The 23,625-nt window shown below is 50.0% G+C and overlaps 3 protein-coding genes across 16 annotated transcripts; 1 reads left to right on the top strand and 2 right to left on the bottom strand.

The window, feature by feature from the left end:
- The first annotated feature begins 17 nt into the window (after positions 1-17).
- On the top strand, positions 18-5,870 carry PQBP1 (polyglutamine binding protein 1). Of its 8 annotated transcripts, none has more exons than XM_086387810.1 (8): positions 68-236; positions 325-459; positions 653-737; positions 2,795-2,906; positions 4,664-4,776; positions 4,947-5,225; positions 5,415-5,478; positions 5,651-5,870. In XM_086387810.1, exons 3-8 carry the CDS (start codon positions 671-673, stop codon positions 5,805-5,807), a joined length of 792 nt encoding a protein of 263 aa, XP_086243936.1. In that variant the 5' UTR covers positions 68-236; positions 325-459; positions 653-670; the 3' UTR covers positions 5,808-5,870. The 8 variants fall into 8 exon arrangements, with proteins under 8 accessions (XP_086243935.1, XP_086243933.1, XP_086243939.1 ...); XM_086387815.1 differs by having other exon boundaries at positions 86-236; positions 5,418-5,478; XM_086387809.1 differs by lacking the exon at positions 325-459 and having other exon boundaries at positions 18-236.
- A 65-nt stretch (positions 5,871-5,935) lies between these two features.
- On the bottom strand, positions 5,936-13,310 carry SLC35A2 (solute carrier family 35 member A2). 5 transcript variants are annotated; one of them, XM_086387817.1, is made up of 6 exons: positions 13,187-13,310; positions 12,581-12,662; positions 11,606-11,788; positions 9,195-9,346; positions 7,491-8,227; positions 5,936-6,221 (listed from the first exon to the last, which is right to left on the bottom strand). In XM_086387817.1, exons 2-6 carry the CDS (start codon positions 12,639-12,641, stop codon positions 6,194-6,196), a joined length of 1,161 nt encoding a protein of 386 aa, XP_086243943.1. In that variant the 5' UTR covers positions 12,642-12,662; positions 13,187-13,310; the 3' UTR covers positions 5,936-6,193. The 5 variants fall into 5 exon arrangements, with proteins under 5 accessions (XP_086243943.1, XP_086243942.1, XP_086243946.1 ...); XM_086387816.1 differs by lacking the exon at positions 12,581-12,662; XM_086387820.1 differs by lacking the exons at positions 7,491-8,227; positions 12,581-12,662.
- Positions 13,311-15,084: 1,774 nt separating this feature from the next.
- PIM2 (Pim-2 proto-oncogene, serine/threonine kinase) lies at positions 15,085-23,605 on the bottom strand. Of its 3 annotated transcripts, XM_086387823.1 has the most exons (7): positions 20,490-23,605; positions 20,208-20,317; positions 19,438-19,488; positions 18,791-18,959; positions 16,885-17,257; positions 16,267-16,443; positions 15,085-16,170 (listed from the first exon to the last, which is right to left on the bottom strand). In XM_086387823.1, the coding sequence occupies exons 5-7, from the start codon at positions 17,141-17,143 to the stop codon at positions 16,007-16,009; spliced, it is 600 nt and encodes a 199-aa protein (XP_086243949.1). In that variant the 5' UTR covers positions 17,144-17,257; positions 18,791-18,959; positions 19,438-19,488; positions 20,208-20,317; positions 20,490-23,605; the 3' UTR covers positions 15,085-16,006. The 3 variants fall into 3 exon arrangements, with proteins under 3 accessions (XP_086243949.1, XP_086243948.1, XP_086243950.1); XM_086387822.1 differs by lacking the exon at positions 18,791-18,959 and having other exon boundaries at positions 20,490-23,514; XM_086387824.1 differs by lacking the exons at positions 19,438-19,488; positions 20,208-20,317; positions 20,490-23,605 and having other exon boundaries at positions 18,791-19,137.
- Between the last annotated feature and the right edge of the window lie 20 nt (positions 23,606-23,625).

Raw genomic sequence — 23,625 nt, 5'->3', positions numbered from 1 at the left:
AGGGCAACGGTTCGGTTGTTTCGCCAGACTTCAGACCAAAGCGCACACTCATTGGCTAGGCAGGTTTGCGTCATCTTTTCACTGCGTGAGTGTCGTCCAGTTACCTCTAAGCTCGGGGAGAGAGAAACTCATTCTGTGCTTTGGGAGAAGAGAGTCGTGTGGTCCTGGCGCTCATAGAGACGACGAGAGAGAGGTGGCCAGTTGGACAGTCGTCCACTACTTGCGTGACTGTATTGGTAATGTCGGGGTGGGCGCATTTTTTGGAGCTGGAGGAGGTGGTACACTGTGCTCCCCCATCCCAACGCTTTGGTTCCTCCCACCCAGCAGTCTTTGGGGGACGTTGGGTGAAACCATTTTGGGTCGCGGGGGAGCCGCGCTTGGCCTCTTGGGCGATGGGCGGAGCCTGGGCCTAGGACGGGAACCCGGTGCTGGAGCCACTGGCCTGGAAGAGCAGAGTTGGTGAGAGTGTTGGTGATATTGCTGTTTACAACCCCTTCCACCTTTCAGCGGGTAGGGTCTGTCTCCCTTATAGTGTAGATGGGTAGGTGGGGGGTCCAGATTGAGTACATGCTGCGGGGAGGCGCTTGATTACTCTTGTAACCAGATTCAGTCCTCATCTGAGCTGTTTTTCAGTCTGTCTGTCCTTCCCTAGGCCTGTCTGCCATCGGCTATGCCGCTGCCCGTTGCGTTGCAGACCCGCTTGGCCAAGAGAGGCATCCTCAAACATTTGGAGCCTGGTGAGAGAACTAAGAGAAGAGAGGCCTACCATGTGCCAGGCTTGACAGGCACTTTGTTGTGGATACTGCACTTGATATCTAGCATGGGCCTATTGTGCACCAAGCATTGGGGTGGCAGGCATTTCCTTGTTAACAATACGTATTACTGACCCCTATTCCTATCCTCGGAGAAGGCAATGGCACCCTACTCCAGTACTCTTGCCTGGAAAATCCCATGGACGGAGGAGCCTGGTAGGCTGCAGTCCTTGGGGTCGCTAAGAGTTGGACACGACTGAGCGACTTCACTTTCTCTTTTCACTTTCATGCATTGGAGAAGGAAATGGCAACCCACTCCAGTGTTCTTGCCTGGAGAATCCCAGGGCCGGGGAAGCCTGGTGGGCTGCCATCTATGGGGTCACACAGAGTCGGACACGACTGAAGTGACTTAGCATAGCATATTCCTATCCTATGAGGAGGAGGGGAGGTGGGGTGTGGAATAGACATTTCGTCCTTGATACTGACAGTTGATGTGTATTTTGGGGTCTTCTGTAGCCAAAGTTTAACCCATCAGTTAATTCCTGGAAGTGTAATAAGGATAGTAATAGTAAGCTGACACCTATGGCAGCCTCCTGTCGGCCAAGTATGGTCGCAGGGTGCTGATACTTTGTTCTGTACCATACTAGTAGATAACATTATTTCAGACCTGCTGTGGAACTAGGCACTGTGTGAGTTGTCCATACCTTATTGTTCACCATATCAGTAGTTGATATGTATTTTGAGTCTACTTAAGTGCTTATCATACACACTGTGGTTAACAGTATATAAAGTAATGATAGGATCTATCATTTAGGCCTACTGTGCTGCTGTTGCTAGTATTTATACCTTATTTATCAATAATAGTAAAAGCTGGCATCTATTTTGGGCTAAGGTGTGCCAGGTACTAGAAAACTCATCTTATTTTCACTTTATTGATAAGTGACATCTATTACAAGCCTGTTGTGTGCCAAACAAAGATCTTTGGTTAATAATACTGATAATGATATTGATACGGTATTTATTTTAAGGCTGTTTGCTACCAGGCCCTGTACTAACTGCATATATCTTACTAACAATGTTCATGATTGTAGCTGACATCTATTTGGGGCCTATTGTGTGACAGGCACTATGCTGTTGCTGACATATACATTTCATTGTTAACTATATCCATGGGTGAAATCTGTGATAGGACTACTGAGGTCCAAGTACTCATACACCTTTCTTTATTCTGTTGATAGTAGCTGACAATTATTGCAGGCATCAGGAACTGAACAGATTCAGAGAAGTGTTTGGATAAATCCCTTGCTGTCCAAACTTGCTAGTCAATATATAGGAGTCTGCTGCTGCTAAGTCGCTTCAGTCGTGTCTGACTCTGTGCGACCCCATAGACGGCAGCCCACCAGGCTCCCCCATCCCTGGGATTCTCCAGGCAAGAACACTGGAGTGGGTTGCCATTTCCTTCTCCAATGCATGAAAGTGAAAAGTGAAAGTGAAGTCGCTCAGTCGTGTCCGACCCTCAGTGACCCCATGGACTGCAGCCTTCCAGGCTCCTCCGTCCGTGGGATATTCCAGGCAAGAGTACTGGAGTGGGGTGCCATTGCCTTCTCCAATATAGGAGTCAGAAACCCCATATTTGCCAGCCGTGGAAGCTGAATAGATTTGGACATATTTTTAGGTAAACCCCTTGCTGTTGAAACTCATTTTATTCAAATTTGCATAATACATTGTCACATACTATTTGAACTCAGAAGCTGAATAAATATGGATACTTTTTTAAAAAAATGTATCCCTTTCTAAAGTCTGAAACCAGATAAGTTTGGGTAGCAGTACCTGTAAACAGATTTGAATAAATTTTTTGGTAAATCCTGATATTCAGATACTTGGATTTGGAACATGAGCATTATTTGCTCTGGCATGTGAGACCTGGAGTGCACACACACACACGCAGTCCACGTGAATGTGACTGTGTTTCTCCAGGCCCTGATTGAATGGGAATCTCCCTGGTTCTTACTGCTGTCTTCTTCCCTTCCTTGTCCTGCCAGAACCAGAGGAAGAGATCATTGCTGAGGACTATGACGATGATCCTGTGGACTATGAGGCTACCCGGTTGGAGGGCCTGCCACCAAGCTGGTACAAGGTGTTTGACCCTTCCTGGTGAGCCTGACGACACGGGGGTGGGGAGGGAGAGCTAACTTCTGACTTCACCCTTCTTGTGCTATCCCTCAGTTCAGTTCAGTCGCTCAGTCGTGTCCGACTCTTTGCGACCCCGTGAATCATAGCACGCCAGGCCTCCCTGTCCATCACCAACTCCCAGAGCTCACTCAAACTCATGTCCATCGAGTCGGTGATGCCATCCAGCCATCTCATCCTCTGTCGTCCCCTTCTCCTCCTGCCCCCAATCCCTCCCAGCATCAGGGTCTTTCCAATGAGTCAACTCTTCACGTGAGGTGGCCAAAGTATTGGAGTTTCAGCTTTAGCATCATTCCTTCCAGTGAACACCCAGGACTTATCTCCTTCAGAATGGACTGGTTGGATCTCCTTACAGTCCAAGGGACTCTCAAGAGTCTTCTCCAACACCACAGTTCAAAAGCATCAATTCTTTGGTGCCCAGCTTTCTTCACAGTCCGACTCTCACATCCATACATGACTACTGGAAAAACCATAGCCTTGACTAGACGGACCTTTGTTGGCAAAGTAATGTCTCTTCTTTTGAATATGCTATCTAGGTTGGTCATAACTTTCCTTCCAAGGAGTAAGCATCTTTTAATTTCATGGCTGCAGTCACCATATGCAGTGATTTTGGAGCCCCCAAAAATAAAGTCTGACACCGTTTCCAGTTTCCCCATCTATTTCCCGTGAAGTGATGGGACCAGATGCCATGATCTTCGTTTTCTGAATATTGAGCTTTAAGCCAACTTTTTCACTCTTCTCTTTCACCTTCATCAAGAGGCTTTTTAGTTCCTCTCACTTTCTGCCATAAGGGTGGTGTCATCTGCATATCTGAGGTTATTGATGTTTCTCCCGGCAATACTGATTCCAGCTTGTGCTTCTTCCAGCCCAGCATTTCTCATGATGTACTCTGCATATAAGTTAAATAAGCAGGGTAACAATATACAGCCTTGATGTACTCCTTTTCCTATTTGGAGCCAGTCTGTTGTTCCATGTCCAGTTCGAACTGTTGCTTCCTGACCTGCATATAGGTTTCTCAAGAGGCAGGTCAGGTGGTCTGGTATTCCCATCTCTTTCAGAATTTTCCACAGTGTATTGTGATCCACACAGTCAAAGGCTTTGGCATAGTCAGTAAAGCAAAAATAGATGTTTTTGTGGAACTCTCTTGCTTTTTCCATGATCCAGCGGATGTTGGCAATTTGATCTCTGGTTCTTCTGCCTTTTCTAAAACCAGCTTGAACATCTGGAAGTTCATGGTTCATGTATTGCTGAAGCCTGGCTTGGAGAATATTGAGCATTACTTTACTAGCATGTGAGATGAGTGCAATTGTGCAGTAGTTTGAGCATTCTTTGGCATTGCCTTTCTTTGGGATTGGAATGAAAACTGACCTTTTCTAGTCCTGTGACCACTGCTGAGTCTTCCAAATTTGCTGGCATATTGAGTGCAGCACTTTCACAGCATCAACTTTCAGGATTTGAAATTGGAATTCCATCACCTCCACTAGCTTTGTTCGTAGTGATGCTTTCTAAGGCCCACTTGACTTCACATTCTAGGATGTCTGGTCCTGGGAAGGGGTAAATGGGGGCCACTGGAGAAGAGATCTAGGGGGGGTCTTCCCTGTGGGGTCCTGGAATGGGGCAGGTATAGGCAGAGATTGGGGAGACGGGTTGAGGCTACAAGGAGAGCATATCTGTGATGACATTCCTTCCCTCTCTTCCCCTTCCCCCCCACTGCCTCACAGCGGACTTCCTTACTACTGGAATGTGGACACGGACCTTGTGTCCTGGCTTTCCCCACATGACCCCAACTCTGTTGTTACCAAATCTGCCAAGAAGCTCAGGAGCAGTAATGCAGGTGAGTTGGCAGATACAAGGGTGCCTCAGGGCCTTCTAGTGGATCAAGGAGGGGCGGGTAAGACCAGAAGGCCCAGCCCAGGCAGGGGAGGCTGTTGGAGGCCAAGGCTGCTGGGTTCTGAGGTGGGAGGAGGATCATGGGAGAGGATCACAAGGTTTTCATGTCCCCAGACGCTGAGGAGAAGCTGGATCGGAGCCATGAGAAATCAGACCGTGGCCACGAGAAATCGGACCGAGGTCATGAGAAGTCAGACCGCAGCCATGAGAAGTCAGAGCGGAACCATGAGAAGTCTGACAGGGACCGGGAGCGTGGTTATGACAAGGTAGATAGAGAGAGAGAGCGAGACCGGGACCGGGACCGTGGGTATGACAAGGTCGACCGAGAAGAGAGCAAAGAACGGCGCCATCATCGCCGGGAGGAGCTGGCTCCCTACCCCAAGAGCAAGAAGGGTAAGCTGGGGTGAGGCGGGGCGGGGAGGCACCAGGGGCCCACAGTGTAAGGAAACCATCACTTGGCTTCTCGTGAGTGCCAGATCCTTGGGCCTGGCAACCACAGGCTCCACTTCTGGGGAAGAGCTCGGTGACACGGGACTCCTTGTGCCCCTGTGGAAGACCCCACTCTGCTATGTACTTCCACAGCAGCAAGCCGAAAGGATGAAGAATTAGACCCCATGGACCCCAGCTCATACTCAGATGCACCCCGGTAGGTGACCACCCCTCAAGACCCCTTCCTTTTTCCTTGACTCACTGTACCACTGATCATTCCTTTCTTCCTCACTATCTCTTTTCCCCCTTCATCATTTGTTGGGGGCAAGGGTGCCTGACACATTACACATACTAGACATTTCCACCCCTGACCCTCTATCACTCCCCAGGGGCACGTGGTCAACGGGACTCCCCAAGCGGAATGAGGCCAAGACAGGTGCAGACACGACAGCAGCTGGGCCCCTCTTCCAGCAGCGCCCTTACCCCTCCCCAGGGGCTGTTCTCCGGGCCAATGCCGAGGCCTCCCGAACCAAGCAGCAGGACTGAACCTCCCCCCACCCCCACCCCCACCCACCCTGGGGTTTTTAATAAAAGCTTTTCAGTGGATCATGCCGATGAGACCTGAGTGCTTCCTTCTCTCTCTCACACTTTTGAGACTTCCCAACCCAAACCAGCAAGATGCAAAGCATGTTTTATTTACAAAAACTCACCTAAGAAATACTGTAGGGATAGTAGGGGCTGGAGGCTGAGGTGGTTGGGTCCTGTCTGGGCCCTCATTTAGTCATGTCAGCCCTGCATGGGAGGGGGTGGTGGGGACAGGGGATTCAGTGTCTGCCTCTCCCCACCACTAATACTGATCAGAAAGTTTGGTCCTGGCTGGGCCAGGGCAACAAGGGAGAGCGAGGCCAGGCCAGCGTCTTCAGTCCCAGCAGCTAGGAGCCCTTCACCTTGGTGAGCAACCTGTGGTGGGAACGGGAAGGAAAGAAAAACACAAGAGAGCTGGGGTGGGCTGGCAGGTGGGCATCCTGAGCAAGCGAGGGTGACTAGTGAGGCTGGTAGTCCGAGGTTAGTAACAGCCCACGCGGAGAGAGCGGGTCCCCTGGGTCAGAAAGCTACACGTGGACTAAATAAATACAATATCTTTATTTGGCATTGGGTATCCTGACATTTGTTCATTACAGTCCCTTAAAAAACAAACCAAAAAATCAGAACAAATTAATCAAAAATAAAGATCCAATGGCCCTATGTACATATAGCAAAGACAGCCCAGGCATCTCTCATGTGCAAGCACACACACGCACGCACAAACAGATGCACACACATACTCCCCACACACCCTGGGAGACAGTTAAGGGGTTAATAAGCTTTGGGGAGTGCAGGGGGGCAGGTTCCACATGTCAGCAATTTAAAGACACCCTTCCACATGAAGTAAGGGTGCCTCATACAGCCAGTGGGGTATTACAGGTGTGGTTCGCAGCTTTATTTTCCTCTCCGGATGTCTCAGAAAATAACCCTGCATTCAGCAACTTACAGTGTCTTAGATTCCATGAGACTAGGCCACTTCAAGGACCTCCCTTCTCCTTTTTTCCCACACCCTGGATCATTCATCTGATTACACCACAAACCCCCAAACCACTTACAAACCAATGGTTCCTACTGCACCCTCCCCCTGAGTGGGCTGATGCAAAAATCTCAGCTCTCATCCCCCTTCCTCTGGCCCTAGGTGCTCATAAGAGGCCGTTTTTTAAGTCCCTGTGTCAGGGAAGCTGCCCCAAGGCCACAAAAAGACTGAGCTGCTAACATGATCCAGTGTAGTTACCACGGAGGAGAGAAGGCCTCGAGCTATGGGAATCAGAACCCCACAGGAAGGCATCAGTCACTACTAAAGAGCTGAAGAATTTTTGTCCAGTTTGTCCCTACAAAGGTGGAGGGATTGCTGGGTCTCTCCCAGGCTTGAGAGACAGGACACCTCTGGCTGAGGGGTTAGACTAGGGCAGAGGAGGCAGCTCTAAAAACCCGTGGCTACAAGGAAGAGTTCATGTGATGCCCTGCCCTAGTCCCACACCCTTCTGGAAATTTCAGTGACCTGGAAGAAAAAACCCTTCCAACCCCAGAGGAGCCAGGCCCCAGTGGCAACTTGAATCCTGCAGATGCCCAACACCCTCCACCCAGAGTCCCTCCCTGTCTCCCCCCCTTGCTGCCACCAGCCCTCACTTCACCAGCACTGACTTTGGCAGAAAGGGCTCCGTGCTGAGGTCTCCATGGTGGGAAGACAGCTGTGGTGGCGGTGGCTGCCCGGGAGGCTGCTGGTGAGTGCAGGGCCCGGAGGTAGGGGCAGAGGCAGAAGCTATGGCTTTGGCTGCACCTCGGGGCAGGCTGTAGAGGTAGACGGCACCGATGACCAGCCCCGCGCCCAGGGCAAACAATGGGTCCACATGGAAGCCAAAGAGGCGGATGGAGGCAACAGTGGACAGCACAATGGACAAGGAGGTGGCAAAGCCCTTGAGGATATTGTCAGCATACTTGACGACAACAGCCACCAGGAGCCCACCAAAGGCCTGGTTGAGCACCACACCCCAGACGGCAGGTGTATACCCAAAAAAGAATCCGCGGTGGGCTACGGCTGTGCCCTCAGCCCACCAGAGCCCCACCAGGCCAAGGGCTGTGCCAAAGAGGCCCAGCTGCAGATTGCGCAGCCACACGGAGCCTGAGCTGCCTTTGAGGATCTTCTCAAAGTAGACACCGGCAAAGCCTGAGGAGAGACAGGAAGCCACCACAGCCGCTAGGCCCACCCCAGGGTTCTGATCCAGTGGCCGTGGACCCCCGCCACCAGCTTGCTGTGCCTGGACAATGGCGACGCCAGTGAAGAGGAGCAGCAGGGAGGCCCACTGCAGCCGGGAGAGGCTGCGGTTCAGCATGAGCACGGAGAACAGTGCTGTGGTCAGGATCTTCAGCTGGTACGTCACCTGTGAGCGGCATGCAGAAGGCACTGAGGGCTGATCCCGACCCCAACATGTGCACATGGGGGATGGCGCCCACTGTGGGCCCCCAGGCACAGTGGAGGCACAGGGCAGAGTAGATGGCCGTAAAAACAGCAAAGATATCCAGCTGCTGGCCACTGACTGGGATGCAACTACACAGCTCTGAGGTGCCTCCCAGAAAGTACACAGGAGGATGGCTGTGCAAGGATGCCCCGGACCACAGCCAAGTCCACATCCCAACCCCGTGTCCCAGCTATGTGAAAAGGGATGAAGCACTTACCCTGAGCCCTGACATAATCATCTGTAAATATGACTGACTTATTTGAAGTACCTCACACAACAGGTAATGAATTGTAAACGTCCTGATGAGGGAGGTCTTGATAAATATATATTGATACAAATGAATCTGTACATATTGATACAAATGAATCCGTTATGAAATAACATCAGTAAACATTTACATAGAGCTTACTGTGTGTGCCAGGTGTGGGTCTAAGCACTTCACATGAATTCATTTAATCCTCACAAAAGAAGTGTACTATTGCAATGTCCAATTTAAAGAGAGACAGAAAGGTTAAGTGACTTGCCCAATATCACACAGCTGGAAAGCAGCAGAGCTGGGATTTGAACCCAGGCAGCCTGGCGCCAGAATCCAGGCTCTTTAACCAATTAAAGAAGCCACCTGTAAATAGCCTAAAGCTTATCCATCACCAACCAAGGGCTCTTCACAGATATTATTTCTTTTAATCATTCCAGCATCCCAGTGAGTAGCTACTACTACCATTTCCCTTCCCAGTTCTCACAGATGAGGAAACTGAGGTTGAGGAAGAGCCAAGGGCATTCCATTCCACAGGAGACACAGCCCCTGCACTTTGCAGTATTTCCTCCCCAAACATCCTATATCCCCCACCCCAGCCAGTTCCTCTGGGGCCATGCTGGGCTTTGGGCTCACCTGGAAAGTGGCAGCTGGCAGGTTGGAGATGGCAACATACTGGAGATTATTCTGCAAGGTATAGATGAGAGAGGGCACTGCAAGCTTGAGTGTGTCCATGTACTGCACCAGGACAGCCTCATGGAGGAAAAGAACCAGGTGTTTCACGTTACCTAGGTGGAGGGAAGAGAGCCCGTTTTAGCACTGACTACCAAAAGATGGGGATCCTCTAAAGGACAGGAGTGAGCCTGGTCCTGTGTCTCCCCACCACACTGACTTCCTGAGGGCTAGAATGAGGTCTGTGCTCACAGTTTCTCTACGGTACAATGTCTCCAGCAAGCCTTTTGGATACTCAGTCTGGGGACCACAGACCATATTTCATCACTCATCTTAGAGCCCACCTCCCTGGCACAAAGCCCCAGGGCAAGCCCTCAGTGCAGTGTGTGCAATGAAACTATCAGCACTAACTAGGAGCTTGTGAAGTAGATGCTCTAGGATGGTGAGTGGAAGGCTGTTTACCAAGAGGGATTATTTCAGACTGAGCTTTTAGACTTTTCCTAGATCCTTCCTAGCCTGAGAGCCGCCTGAGAGCAGGGGCAATCTTCCACTTGGCCACTTCTTTCCGTCAGCTTCCCACACACCAAGCATTTGCCCCTGTCAAATGGAAGAATGCAGGCTTGACTATGAAGCAGAAAGTCTGGCTGGGATCTGCTCCAGTCGATTCATGAGAATACTTTCCTATATAATAAGACCTTTACAAATCTCACCCCACTTTTTTGCAGCTCAACTTTTAAGGCTCAGCTGAGTATCCTTTCTCAGGGAAAACCCCACAACCACTGTACCTGGTTATTGCAGGAATTCCTGATGTTCATTCACAAAACCCTGTCCTTGCCCTTCATGGCATTAAGTCCCAGGAGTAATTATTGATCTCTAACCCCTTACCCAAATCCCCTGCACCCAGGGGTTTGGGTGTTCAAAAATGTCCAAGTATTAGGAAGGTAACATGGTACACATGCTATATATTTCACAGAACACACACCACACATGTGGGGCTACACACCATAATCAAGCACATTCATATTTCTGCAGTGACTCATGGACACGTTCATGCCAGATGAGAAAACTAAAAAAAAAAAAAAATCGGGTGGGGGGCAGGCTGAAATCATAGATAAGAGATGAAAGCCTGTGATTAACCTGTAGCTGTTTCTCCCTGTCTAAAATATGAGCCCCCTGAGGGCAAGATGTATGTCTCCATCGCTAACACGTTCACCTCCACAAGCCAGAACAGAGCCTGCCACACAGTGTTCACTCAAACCTTCTCAGAATCAATCAAGAACACAGGAGGTTAGTACCTAAACTGTTGCCTCCCAGTGTCCTGGAGCTAACGAATGGGTGAGAATATTTTCTTCAGTGTAAATACCTAAGGGAGAACCACATTTATAGAGAAATGATTGGGCAACATTTTAAAGAAGAAGGCCTTTAGGGAGGTGTTTACATTAGTAAATAAATCCAACAACTTATAGGAAATACACAGGACAGAAAAACATGTGAAATGAGACCACTGGGAGGCACTCAGCAAAATTCAGGCTACCCAAAGTCTATAAGACAAATGACCCAGTTTCTTTAACAAATTAACTGCAGAGAGGGAAAAAAAGAGTTGAGAGGGAACCCAGAAATAGCAGACCCAGAAGACACCAACCAATTACAAAGCACTGACTTTATATAAATCTGATTCAAACAAAGTTTTTAAAACTTTTATGATATTTGAGAAATCATTACAAATTTGAACACCGACTGAGTGTATGATTATTTGTTAACTTTAAAAAGTATTAATTTTTTGATGTATGACTTCTAGATATTGCAGTTACTTTTTAAAATGTAACAAAATATTTACTCAAGATAGTAACAGGGAATTTATTTCAAAATAATTCTTCATGTGGAACATATTTCAATATAACATGGTGGGGGTTAGGTAAACAGACACATAGACTGGTAGTGAGTGGATAATCACTGATGATTATCTACTTAATTGCAGAGTGGCCATGAGATGATAATTGTTGAATCTGTGTGATAGGACATAGTTATTTTATTACTTTCTCTGATTTTGTATTTGAAATTCTCCACAAAGAAAAGTTTAAGAGAAATCAATAAACCATTATGTAAGGGTCACCTGCTACCTTATAGGGACAGACCATCTCCCTCCTTCAGTGTTTATGGGCCAGTTCCTGGGGAGTTAGGGGTATAAAAATGTGGATGCAGCTATTCATAGACGGAGTTACAAGGCAGCCAAGCTGCACTTCCACAGTTGCCAGGAATTTTCATAGACACAGAAATACTCCCCCAACAAACCCTCCATGTGGGTTCAGGCACACACACAAACACACAGAGTACCCTCCACAGACTCCAATGCAGCCCCTCTCCCTGGCTCATACCCCTCTTCTGTGCGAAGAGCAGCAGCAGGCAGGTGAGACCTTTGAGCACTTCAGCCATGACCACAGCAGTGGTGGCAAAGAAGCGGTCCCCAGGCAGTGTGCGGGCGTAGCGGATGCTGAGGATGAGGGAAGCATTCTGGACCACCAGCACGGCTAGGGATATGTATTTGAGGCGCCGGTGAGCTGTGGGGAATGGAAGGAGCAAGGAAGGGGTCATAAGCTGTTGTGGCATAACCACACCATCACTCTCCCCTCTCCTTTATCAACCAGGATCCTCCTAACCACCAGTACTTCCTCCTTCTGCCTGCCTATCCTGACCCATGTGGGTCCGATCCCTACGTCAGCTTCCATTGCTTCAGCCACAGGCAGGAAGAGCCAAAATGGGAGAAGTGGGCCTCACCCTGTCCAGCCTATACCTGGAATCCTTGCTGAGGTGTCAGGAAATAGGTGGGGCAGGTCCTAGACACCCACCTCAGCCCTCTCTCTTCCTCTCCTGGGTGAGAAGCAACCCTGCCCTGGGCAGAATACCAACTGCTTCCTCGACATTTATTGAGTGCTTACCGGGAGCCTATCACTGGGATAAGGGATTTATATGGATCACCTCAACAGACCCCTACACAGCTCTGATCTCCAAAGGAACTATCAGTATTCTCATTTTATGGATGAACAAGCCAAAGATTTAGGAACTGTCTTTCTTTTATCTAAATTATTCTATTCCCTCACATTCAGAATGGTCTCTCCAACCCCTCCCTCCTATGATGACTGATTCCTCCCTGACCCAGAATGGTCTAACAAATATAAGAAATTATTCTTCCACTGTCCAAAGGATTGAACACCATAGAGTAAATGGTTTCTCCACTAACAATGGTCTGGGTCCTTTAACAATATAAGGAAGTATGTCCCTATACACCAATCATCCTTCCACCACCGCATACCCCTACCTCCAGCCAAGGAATTAGCGCTTGTCCTACTCACAATCAATTCTCCTCGCTATAAGGAAGGGCCTGGCACCCTCGGAATGTCCTTTCTCCGCCATAGAAGGAAAACTGTATGTTCACTGCAATATACAATGAACTACCTCCATTAGGAAGGGACCCCCAGAACGTTCTTCTCCCCATATAATGGACATCCCTATCTTCAAAATGTACTAAGTCCTATAAGGGAGAAGCCGCCCCACCCTAACTCACAATAGCCCCTGTCCCTTTACAAGGAAGAAATCACTACCCTCTCTTCTGTAAGGAAAAACTCTCCCGCTCTCAGAAAAGTGTCTTCCATGTATAAGGACGGACCCCCCCACAAACACACCCTGAGAATGGTCTCAGTGGTCTTAGCCTCTTTAAAGTGAAATACCCCTCTCCAACTCAGAATGGTCTCTACACTCCATTTGCAGAAAGGACCTCCACACCTTCCCCGGAATGGTCTCTGCCCCGCCTCCAAAACACACTTCCTCCCCTCTACCCCCAACACACATAGGTCGGTCCATACGGGATGCTCCTCTCGCCTTAGTGAAGGATCTTCCTAATCCCCCAGAGATCCCGACCTCCGGCGCGCCGCTGACGGCTCAGCCACAACCTGTCTCACCCGCACTCGAGGTCCCAGGCTCCAACGCCCCTGCGGAGACAGCCCCTGGCCCGGCCGTAGCGGTGGAACCACCAGACCCAACAGCTGCCATGTTGGCATCTGCCTGGCCCGTCCCCTCGGCAACAGCCGGTCACTTCCGCATTCGTCATTTCCGCTTCCGGGCCTCCTAAATTGGGGTGGGACAAGCGAGAGGCTGATCGCGTTGTTGGTTCTCCTCGTCCGTCCTGACCGCTAGTTTTAAAAGCGGCCTCAGAATTTCCAAATTCCACCCGGATCCGGAGACTGGGCACGTAGCCGGCTCAGTTTCCCGCCGTCTTTACAGAACCTTTGGCCCATTCCCGTTACTAAACTCGCCCTCGTCTTCCCATATCACCAGCTCATTCTGTGTCCTCGTCTCATTGATTCCGCTATCCGTCTCCTATCTCGGCTCTTTATTGCCACCTTCTCATGGCACCGCCCTTTCTGCATCAAAACTCCTGGGTCTTTCCCGGTTGGCCTGAAGTTCTTTTCCCTTCTTCTGGCGAGCTCCCCACCCCCCACCGCACCCCGCGCCCTCTGGAGAGACCACAGGCCTCTGGAAGGGAAGTGAGAGGGGTCAGGGGCAGGTGAGGGTCTGGCAGATAAGCGAGCAGGGCAGTTGAGGATATACTAGTGAAAAGGCACAGGAGAGTTGAGACTGAGAAGGGAAGACAATTGAGTCACCATTTAGAATGGAAAAGTGAGAAGAGGATAGGTAAGCCAGGAGGTGAGGGGCTTACGGGTTAGCTTTATTTTTGGCCGCGCCTTTCCGGGATCTTAGCTCCCTGACCAGAGGCTGAACCTTGGCCAAGGCAGTGAAAGCACCAAGCCCTAACCACTGGACGCCAGGGAATTCTAGGTGCTTCCCAGGTGGCACATGGTCAACAATCTGCCTGCCAATGCAAGAAGCGTAAGAAACGGGTTCAGTCCCTGGGTCGGGAAGATCCTCTGGAGGAGAGCATGGCAACCCACTGTAGTATTCTTGCCTGGAGAATCTTATGGACAGAGGAGCCTTGCAGACTATGGTCCATAGGGTCGCAAAGAGTCAAGCGACTTAGCCCGCAGCACGCATCTTTTGAAAGCATGGCAAGAGGGTACAGCTGAGGTCAGGACAAGATTAGGGTAGGGCAAGCAAGTCAAGAGTTAAGAATTAGAGGGATGAGCAGGTAAGAAGACAAGGGAGAGGTGAAAAGGTTGGGGCAAAGCAGGTGACTACACCTTGGATGTTATTAGAAAACAAGGGCTAGGAGGATTCCTATCAGCGCTCAACCTCCACCACACCACACCAGTGCCCCAAAAGGGCTTTTCTTCTCCCATGGGGAAGGATTTCCTCCCCTGGGGTTGGGGAAAAGGGTTTTTTTCTGCCTCTGAACTGGCCATCATTGATTTGGGAGTGTGTTCCAGATGTCTTCAATGTCTACATATCTCCAGAGGAGCCCTTCTGCACATATTGGGTGCTACATATGAGTTGAGGGGAAACTCAAGTTTTTCTTTGTGGTTCTCCTTGCATGCTAGGTCACTTCAGTCGTATCCAATTCCTTGTGACCCTATGAACTGTAGCCCACCAGGCTCTTCTGTCCATGGGATTCTCCAGGCAAGAATACTAGAGTGGATTGCCCTGCCCTCCTCCAGGAGGTCTTCCCAACCCAGGGATCAAACCCACATCTCTTACATCTCCTGCATTGGCAGGTGGGTTCTTTACCCCTAGTGCCACCTGGAAAGTGGTCCTCCTTAAATGAACCCATAAAAGATCTTCAGGATGGTACCACAAGACTGAGGCTTCCTGCAGACAAAGGAGAGATCCAATTCATCTCCCTCTTGGTTCAGCATTCAGTAGATGCTCCACGAATGCCTCACTGCATCTACAAATGGCCAGTCACTTCCGATTCTATTACGTTTATTAAATAGTGGGTTTCCACGCATGGCTTTTTAAATAATCCAGGCAGGGGGAGAAGGAAGAGGAAGATAACAGTTGGAGCTCCCCTTCCCCAATACATAAGTATTTACATTTCAGCAACTGGACAACCCTGGCTCAGAAGGAGGCAGCAAGAATCTGAAAAAGATGGAGGGTGGGGCCCCAGGAGAACAAACAACAAGACTTATTTCCCCCACCCCATTCCCCCAAAAAACCATCCACCCCAACCTAGTGGACTCTAGTAGTGTCCATCTCCCATTCCCTCCCACATCATGATAGTGGGGTTTCTCCTCACCAGAATAAGGGCACTTGGGATAACAGAGTAGGGTCCCCTCACCAAAAAAAAAGCCCTGGGACAACAATAGGGCTTACCTCCCCCAGAATAAACAACCCTGGGCTGAGGCAGGCAAGCAGCTTGACTGAACAGGGGACCCGAGGCTAGGGGAAAGGGTCCCTTTGCTAAAATAAGAGCCACTGGGGTATTGGAAGGAAAGCACCCTTGCCCAAATCAGAGCATTTAAACTAAGTTTGTGTGGTAGTAGCAGGAGGTGCCAGTGTAGGGGTTACTACTCATCAGAATAAGAGTCCCGGGGGGTTCAGAATGTTAAGTAACCTCAACCAAATAAACATCCTTAGCAAAACGAGAAGCAAAGAAGGAGCCCCTCCAGAATAAGAGAGCATATATTCTACAAAGACAGCTCCTTAGAAGGACGGGAATGGGAACTGGGCAAACTTGGGTTATGTCTTCTTACCCCTGATCCCCAATTTCTGACCCTAGTTAACACTGGATTTTTAGAGACCTGTAAAACCAGATCAACAGATAACCATCTATCCCTGTGGCATGGCCACGGGATGACTATTTCAACTAATGGGAGCCCCAGCTAGCACTAGGGCAGTAGGGACCAGTCCAAAGGAGTGGGACCCCCTTTGGGAGTGTTGAGGGATGCATCCTCGGCTGGTGTCTGCATCCAGGGGTCCAGCAGGATCTCCTCCAGTGAGGGTCGGGCAGAAGGTTTGGGGGCCAGGCACCGGCGGATTAGGGCACAACAATCTGTAGATCAGAAGCACACAGGAGATTAGCAGTGAGTTGGGGGCACCAGTCCCTGGGAGGGATGAAGGCTGGTGGGCTAGAGGGGTTGAGTCTCACCTGGGGAGACATGGGCAGGGAAGTGGAGTTCAGCCTCCAGAATCTCCTGGTCTCTCTCAAAGGGAATGTCCCCACATACCATGTCATAGAGGAGGATACCCAGTGACCAGACAGTGGCTGGCAGGGCATGGTACTGGTGACGAGAGATCCACTCCGGGGGACTGTAAACCCTTGTCCCTGCATGCAAACCACAGGTTAGACCATTTTCTGATAATGCCCTTCTCCCGCCCCACCCTCTCCAGAAATATGGTCCCTTCACTAGAATTAAGAGAACTCACTATATGAGCAGGGTCCCCTCACCAGAATAGAAGCTCATTGGAATAAAAGCACTTAAGAGGTACAGTTGGACCTCCTTACCAGAAAAAGACTACTCAGGATAATAATAGGATCCCCTCATCAGAATAAGAGCCCAGAGCAAGACTAGGGTACTGTCAGAGGATGGACTTTATTAGAGGGCAAGGCTTGAAAGTACCTAATATTAAAAACCAAGAACATTATAAAGGTGCACTATAGATCAAGGGTTACAGAACACCCTAGCACTGGAGGTCAAAAGTCAAGAGGCCAAAAAGATAAAAGGTGAAAACTCCCTCCACAGAGATTTAGGGAAGCCTTACTTACCATCAAAGTCAGTATAGGGTTCATCATGAAGCAGGGCACCAGAACCAAAATCAATGAGTTTGGTACAGCCCCGGCGGAGGTCCATCAGGATGTTCTCATCCTTGATGTCACGATGGACAACTCCACGGGCGTGGCAGTGCCGAACAGCTGCCACTACCTGGGCAAAGAGACAGCGGCTTCGGCCTTCACCCAACGGGCCTTGCTCTGTGATGTAGTCAAAGAGATCCTGGGCAGGCAGAGGCCGCTCAAGGACCAGCATGAAGCCCTCTGGTGTCTCAAACCAGTCAAGCAGGCGGATCACACCAGGGTGCCCACCGCCTGCACCCACCTTCCATAGCAGTGCCACTTCCAGTGGGCATGCGACTGAGTCTGACTGTGGGGGGAAGCAGGGAGAGAAAAGAGAACACAGATATCAGGCTAGCAGCTTTGAGGCTGACTTCTCAGATCTATGATCTGAACTTAAATCATAGGTCCTCAGCCTCCTGACTATGTAGCCTTAAGCAACCCCCTTCCTTCTGGGCCCACAGTTCTCTCATCTTAAGGGCTTAAACTCATATAGCCATTGGGAAGTTGATTCAAGCCAAAGCCTATGGTGGGGGTGGGGGAGAGACAAATTGGAAGATTGGGATCAACACATACACACTACTATATATAAAGTAGATAACTAATAAGGATCTATTGTATAGCACAGGAAACAGTACTCAATACTCTTTAATGACCTATATGGGAAAAGAATCTTAAAAAAGTGGATATATGTATAACTGATTCACTTTGCTGTACACCAGAAACTAACATGCTGTGAATCAACTGACTTCAATAAAAATTAATTTAAAAATAAGCCAAAAAAATTTTAAAAGTCAAAGTCTATGCACATCTGGCATGTAATAGGAGCTCAGTAAATTTTTCTTTATTTTGGCCACACCCTGTGGCTTGTCGGATTCTAGTTGCCCAACCAGGGACTGAATCTGAGCCGTAGCAGTGGAAGTGCTGACTGTCAATCATTGGACCACCAGGGAATTTCCTCAGTAAATGTTTGAAGAATAAATGAAAGTGATTCTTAACAAAAGCCTTCAGCAGAAGCAACTGATGAACACTACTTTGCAGTAATTTATCTGTTTTGTCTATTGATATCTCCAAAGAAACTAGAATAGCACCTTACACACAGTAGGTGCTTGATAAATGTTTGTTAAATAGATAAAAAGCACTTTATAGCTTAGGATCCGGAGAAGGCAATGGCACCCCACTCCAGTACTCTTGCCTGGAAAATCCATGGACAGAGGAGCCTGGTAGGCTGCAGTCCATGGGGTCGCTAAGAGTCGGGAACGACTGAGCGACCACTTTCACTTTTCACTTTCATGCATTGGAGAAGGAAATGGCAACCCACTCCAGTGTTCTTGCCTGGAGAATCCCAGGGACAGGGGAGCCTGGTAGGCTGCTGTCCTTGGGGTCGCACAGAGTCGGACACGACTGAAGCGACTTAGCAGCAGCAGCAGCAGCAGCAGCAGCAGCATAGGATCTGACACAGCGCTCAATAAATACTATTATTGTGTAACGGTTTATCTGCTTTGTTCACTGACACAGCTCAAACACTGAAACAGTGCCTGGTATAGTTGTTAAATAGGTGAAATCAATTAGAAAAGGATTCGTGCAAAAAGAACGCTCAATAAATGTAATATATTGCTAAGTATCTAGAACTGTGCCTGGCACATTCTAAGTGCTAAAATACATTCGTTAAATAGCTAAAAGTAATTAATTGCAAGGGAACTGGCATAAACAAGAACTCAATACTGTCAACATATGATATTTTGTCACTATCACTGAGCACTTAAAACTGTGTTGAATACAAGTACTTAGTGGAGCTTGGAACATAGTAAGCTTTTATGATGAAACAAAATCTGAGGCATACCGTCAGTGCTCAATAAAAGGCATACATGTTACTGGCCACAAAATCCACCCCACGCTAGAAGCTTTGCGGGGACACACGGACTACCAGAAGCAGTCTTCCTGCCCGAGGTGGGGCCCTCTCCCGGCCAATCTACTGACACGCACAGTCGCAGACAGGTTTTCTCACGGGGCTGAAAAAAAAATCCCGCTACTGCGCAGGCGCACCTTTTCCCTCTGCGTCGCACAGCCTGCACAGGCGCAGTTTCCCTATAGCCCACCAGGGGGCACTCCCACCCCTACAACTTGCCCAGACCCGCCCAGTTGTCCGTTAGAGCTCTAGCTGTGGAAAAGAAGCAGCCACCATCACCATGGCAACCAATGACCTCTGCCCCTCTTTTCTCACCAGCATGCCCTGCGGGCAGCCCCCGAGGCAATGTTTGGAGGAGGATGAAAAAGGAGGGTGGGAGGGGAGAATCCAGGGCTCTAGAGGAACAGGGGTGAGTCAGAGAACTGCATGGAGGTGTGGATGTCACCATAGGGGAGTAAACATGGACTGGTAGGAGTGTTCTCACCGTTACAGGGCCCAAAGAGTCATACAAACCATAGCAAGGTGAAATCCATCGTCAGAGATGGCGTCGCCAGGTCAAAAAGGACTCCAAAGATACTCACCAAGGGTGACCAGCCCAGCACGCGATTCCGGGGGATCACTTTGATGGCCACCTGAAGAAGCAGGCTGAGGTGAGGGGGCCAGCAGATGACCCCCAGACATCTCTCAGTCTGGACCCTCACCCTAGTCTTTCTGGTCCCACCCCCCTCACCCCCCAAACCACAATCCTAAATGAGCTGAAGCTTTTCCCAAGTCCCCAAAACCAAGTACAGCTCTCCCACCATCTTTGGCCCCGGGCTCTCCCTTCTCAGGCTTCAGGACCCCCCATGCCAGGTGCTGAGTTCTGAACTTCCTAACACCCTAAACCCTTGATCTTCCTATCTAGCCCCAGGATACCACAACCCTGTAGCGGGGTCCTGGACCTCACGACTCCTCCCTGGACACCTGCCTCCAAAATCCCCCAAAATCTCAGCTCTAGGTCCCCACCTTCCCACATACATACACCTCTCCCAGATCCCAAGGTCTAGAGTCCTCATGACCCCCCAACTCCCCAGTCTCACTCCCCTGGACCTCCAGAATTCTTGCCCTGAAAATTCTCCCTTCCCCCATATACCCACCAGGACTTACACACACACACACACACACACACACACGCGCGCGCGCGCGCGCGCGCGCGCGCACTCGGACACCCTCAACAACCGGATCCCGGCCCTCATGACCCTACCACTCACACAGTGTAGGCTCATTCCGTGGTCAATTAGCATCCCGGCCCCGGGGCTCCCGCCACCACCACACACACACCTGGCCCTCCCAAGACCCTCGTGGTGGGTACCTGGAGTCGGTCTGTGACGCGATGTCCTGCGAAGACGGTGCCAAAGCCCCCCTTACCGAGAAGGGGGCCGAGTTGGTACTCGGCCTCGAACGCTTCCCGATCCTTGCCTCCTACGCAGGCGGAGGCAAGGAAGTCAGGGTCGCGGCGTGCTAAGGCTGGCCGCGACCCGCGACCCTTTCCCCCTCCCCCCCCCGCCCCCCCCTCCCCCCCCCCCCCCCCCCCCGCCGCCCTCAACCACTGCAGCCCGCCTGGCCTGGTTGCACTAGGGGGAGCCTCTCTCACCTGGCAGCGGCGTAGGCGTCATGGGGGCCACCGGGAGCCCCTGCAGAGGCTTAGTCAACATGGAGGAGGAGCTGCGCAGATTGAGCCCGCTGAGCCCGCAGGGTGTGGACGCCCGGGGCAGTGAGTCCGGGGAACCTGGACTAGGGGGCGCCAGGATGGAAGGTAAGGAGACTGGTGGCCCAGAAGGGCCAGCAAAGAGCGCAATGTTAAGATTCGCCGCGCGCGCCAGCCCTGACGCTACTGAGACAGGGCACGCGCCTCCCGAGAGAGTCGCCCGGGGCGACGGCCCCTCCCACTTGTCTTTGATCAATCCGGACTCAGCACCTGCTGTACCCCAGCCAATCGGAACCAGCTCTTATTTGCATACCACCCTCAACGTTTCAAGTACCCCCTTATGCAAATACATGCCCGTATCTTCCGTGGGGCGGGGTCTGCATGCACATGAGGGGGACGCGTGTCGAGAGGAAACTGGTTTTAGGAATCCCTTTCGCAGCAACCGGGTTTGTTTTGGTTGCGCGGCGTTGTTTTTATGTGTCTGTATGTGCAGATATAAACTTAAAAAAATACACCGCCCCCTTTCCTAGGAAGTTGGTTGGCCGCCACTGCCTCGAGACTAGCGCAGAGATAATGCCAGGCCTTCTAAGGCTTCTAAGAATCAGCCTGTGGTTATCCATGACCCTTTCTCCGAAGGGTACTCTTCAAACCAGGTCCAGAGCCCTCTAGGCGACAGGTGGCCTCCGCCCGGGAAGTAAAGCCAGGGATCCTTGAAGAACCTGTTCAGCCGTTAGGGAGGACTAATCTGACCACCACTGCTGTGGAGCCCTTAATGTAGACAGACCTGGCTAGACCTGGCCATGAGCCCAGTCAGCAAGTACAGATTCTGGAATAGTGAGGAGGGGTGCTTCTTGCAGGTGGGAGCAAGCCAGAGCGGTGGTGGCTTGGGATGTGTTTCTGGATGAGACACACACAGGGACCGCGGGAGCTCAGAAGGGTGATAAAATACCCTTAGCCACAAATTTGGAAATAACAGGCCTCATGCTGCAGGCAGACAGACATGCACTCCAAAGACACACACACAGGGAAGTACCATGTGAGAAATACACAACATTGCCACATTCCCATGAGCTTGTCCTAAACACATACAGATATGTACTGTCACAGAGACTGAAATCCACTGTCAAGCAGGCATGCTGCCAGTTATGTCCCAGCATGACACCAGAGATGCAGTTACAGAAAGGCACTCCAGACAGATTCACATACACCTACACTGCCATATGACAAGGACACAAAAATGTCCTGTCAGACACACCACCAAAACTTGTCACAAAGATACTTGTACCATCAGACATGCAGTGTCACAGAAAGACTAGTACTATTCCAGAAATGAGACCCAAAGTCTGTCACAGGAAGACACACAGACGCTCAAGACACACATGCACTGCTCCAAAGACATACATATACTTATGTGATAGAGCCACAGATAGGCAGTATCACAAAAACAGACACGGATCCACCCAGTCAGTTGCTCGCGCTCTCTCTCTCTCTCACACACACACACACACACACCAGCAGACATGCAGCACTGTCAAACTATCCAGAAATAGCTACCCAGAATCTGTCACAGGAATACAAACGGACATTCATCCACCCTATCGGAAAGAAACCACAGATGCACTGTCACAGACAGACCCACACAGACATGCACTTGTCTCAGAAACAGACACAAACTGTCAGAGATTGAGTCCCACACGCAGTCCCCATCTGACACACCTGGAAACAAGCCCTCATCTCACACACAACTAGAGACACTCTGAGATGCACAAAGGCTTAGACTCACCAGTCTCTCTCACACACAAACACTCAAAAAGCAAATATACACAGGTACTCTCCCTTATTCATCCAACATTTATTAGGGGTCTACTGTAAGCCTACAAGGCCCTAGAGGGGGTGCAGATACTAAGAGATACACAGGTTAAGTCAGGCATCATAGCCCTGCCCAGGAATTTGATAGTACAGTTACTGGAGAAGAAGTAAAGACATATCTGTAGATAAAGGTGAGAATGTAAATGGGGTCACACAGGGCTTCTCAGGAGACCCTCTACCCATCTTGAAAGACAAAGTTGGAGGCTTGGGACAGAGGAAGGGCAAATTCCAGGCGGAGGCCAAGGAAAACTGGACAGAGAGGCAAGATGAAGTAGTCAGGGGCCAAATAGTACAGAAACTTCAACTTTAAGATAATAAATAATACCTGCTAACATTAGAGCTCTCAGAATGTGCCAGGCACCGTGCCGTCATTCATTATGTTGACCATATACACTCTCTCAATGCTCACAACAGAGAGGGCGTGAGGTAGTAGATATTTATCACTCCTGTCCTATACGTGGGACACTTGAAACTCAGAGAGCCTGCGACTTGACCAAAGCCACATAGTTAGAAAAAGCCGGTTTTAAACCAACTCTCCAGCACAGTGCTTAACCAGTGGATTCCAGAGACACCTGCAGATAGCCACATCCTCATCTGCAGAGCTGGACATACATCCTTCCACAGGGACCCCATTATTGAGGGACACTGAAAAAAACAACTGAAAAACCTGGGGCCAGCCATCCTTCTTTGCCTTGGCTTTCTCTCTAGGAAGGGCAGGGACAGAAGTGTCAAGAGAACTGGGAACATGAATAAAAAAGGTATAGCTATTCCTCAATTTCTAAAACCCAGTGTGCTTGTGTGGGGGGTCCACCCCCTGGTCACTTCCACTAAACTCAGGTTGCTATGAAGCGACTGTTGTGCCTGTCCAAAGCATTTCCTCATCAAATACTCACAATGAAACAGCAAATGTATTGGGGCTAGAGGCAGGCACAGAAGTTGGGACATTCAGTCCCTGCCATCAAGTTCAATTCTCTGTTCCCATCACACCCCAGGAAATAGGGTGGGCAGGCTACATCCTGTGCCAATACTGAGGCAGGGGCAGTGGGCAAAGACAGAGCTTTCTTGGTGGTAACAGGTCCAAAGGCTGATTCAGTAAGCAATGAATCAAGTATGAACAAACTCTGGGCCTCCAGAGAGACCCCAATGGAGAGCATATAGCCCTTAGAAGTCAAGCCAAGGTCTGTGCCATCACCGCCTCTGACCAAAAGGCTCA

Source organism: Bos grunniens, chromosome X (genome assembly GCF_055505025.1).
Source record: "Bos grunniens cultivar Pamir isolate PY7600 chromosome X, Bosgru_T2T1.0, whole genome shotgun sequence".
In the NCBI taxonomy this organism is placed as follows: Eukaryota; Metazoa; Chordata; class Mammalia; order Artiodactyla; family Bovidae; genus Bos; species Bos grunniens.
This window is presented reverse-complemented; position numbering and strand designations above follow the sequence as displayed.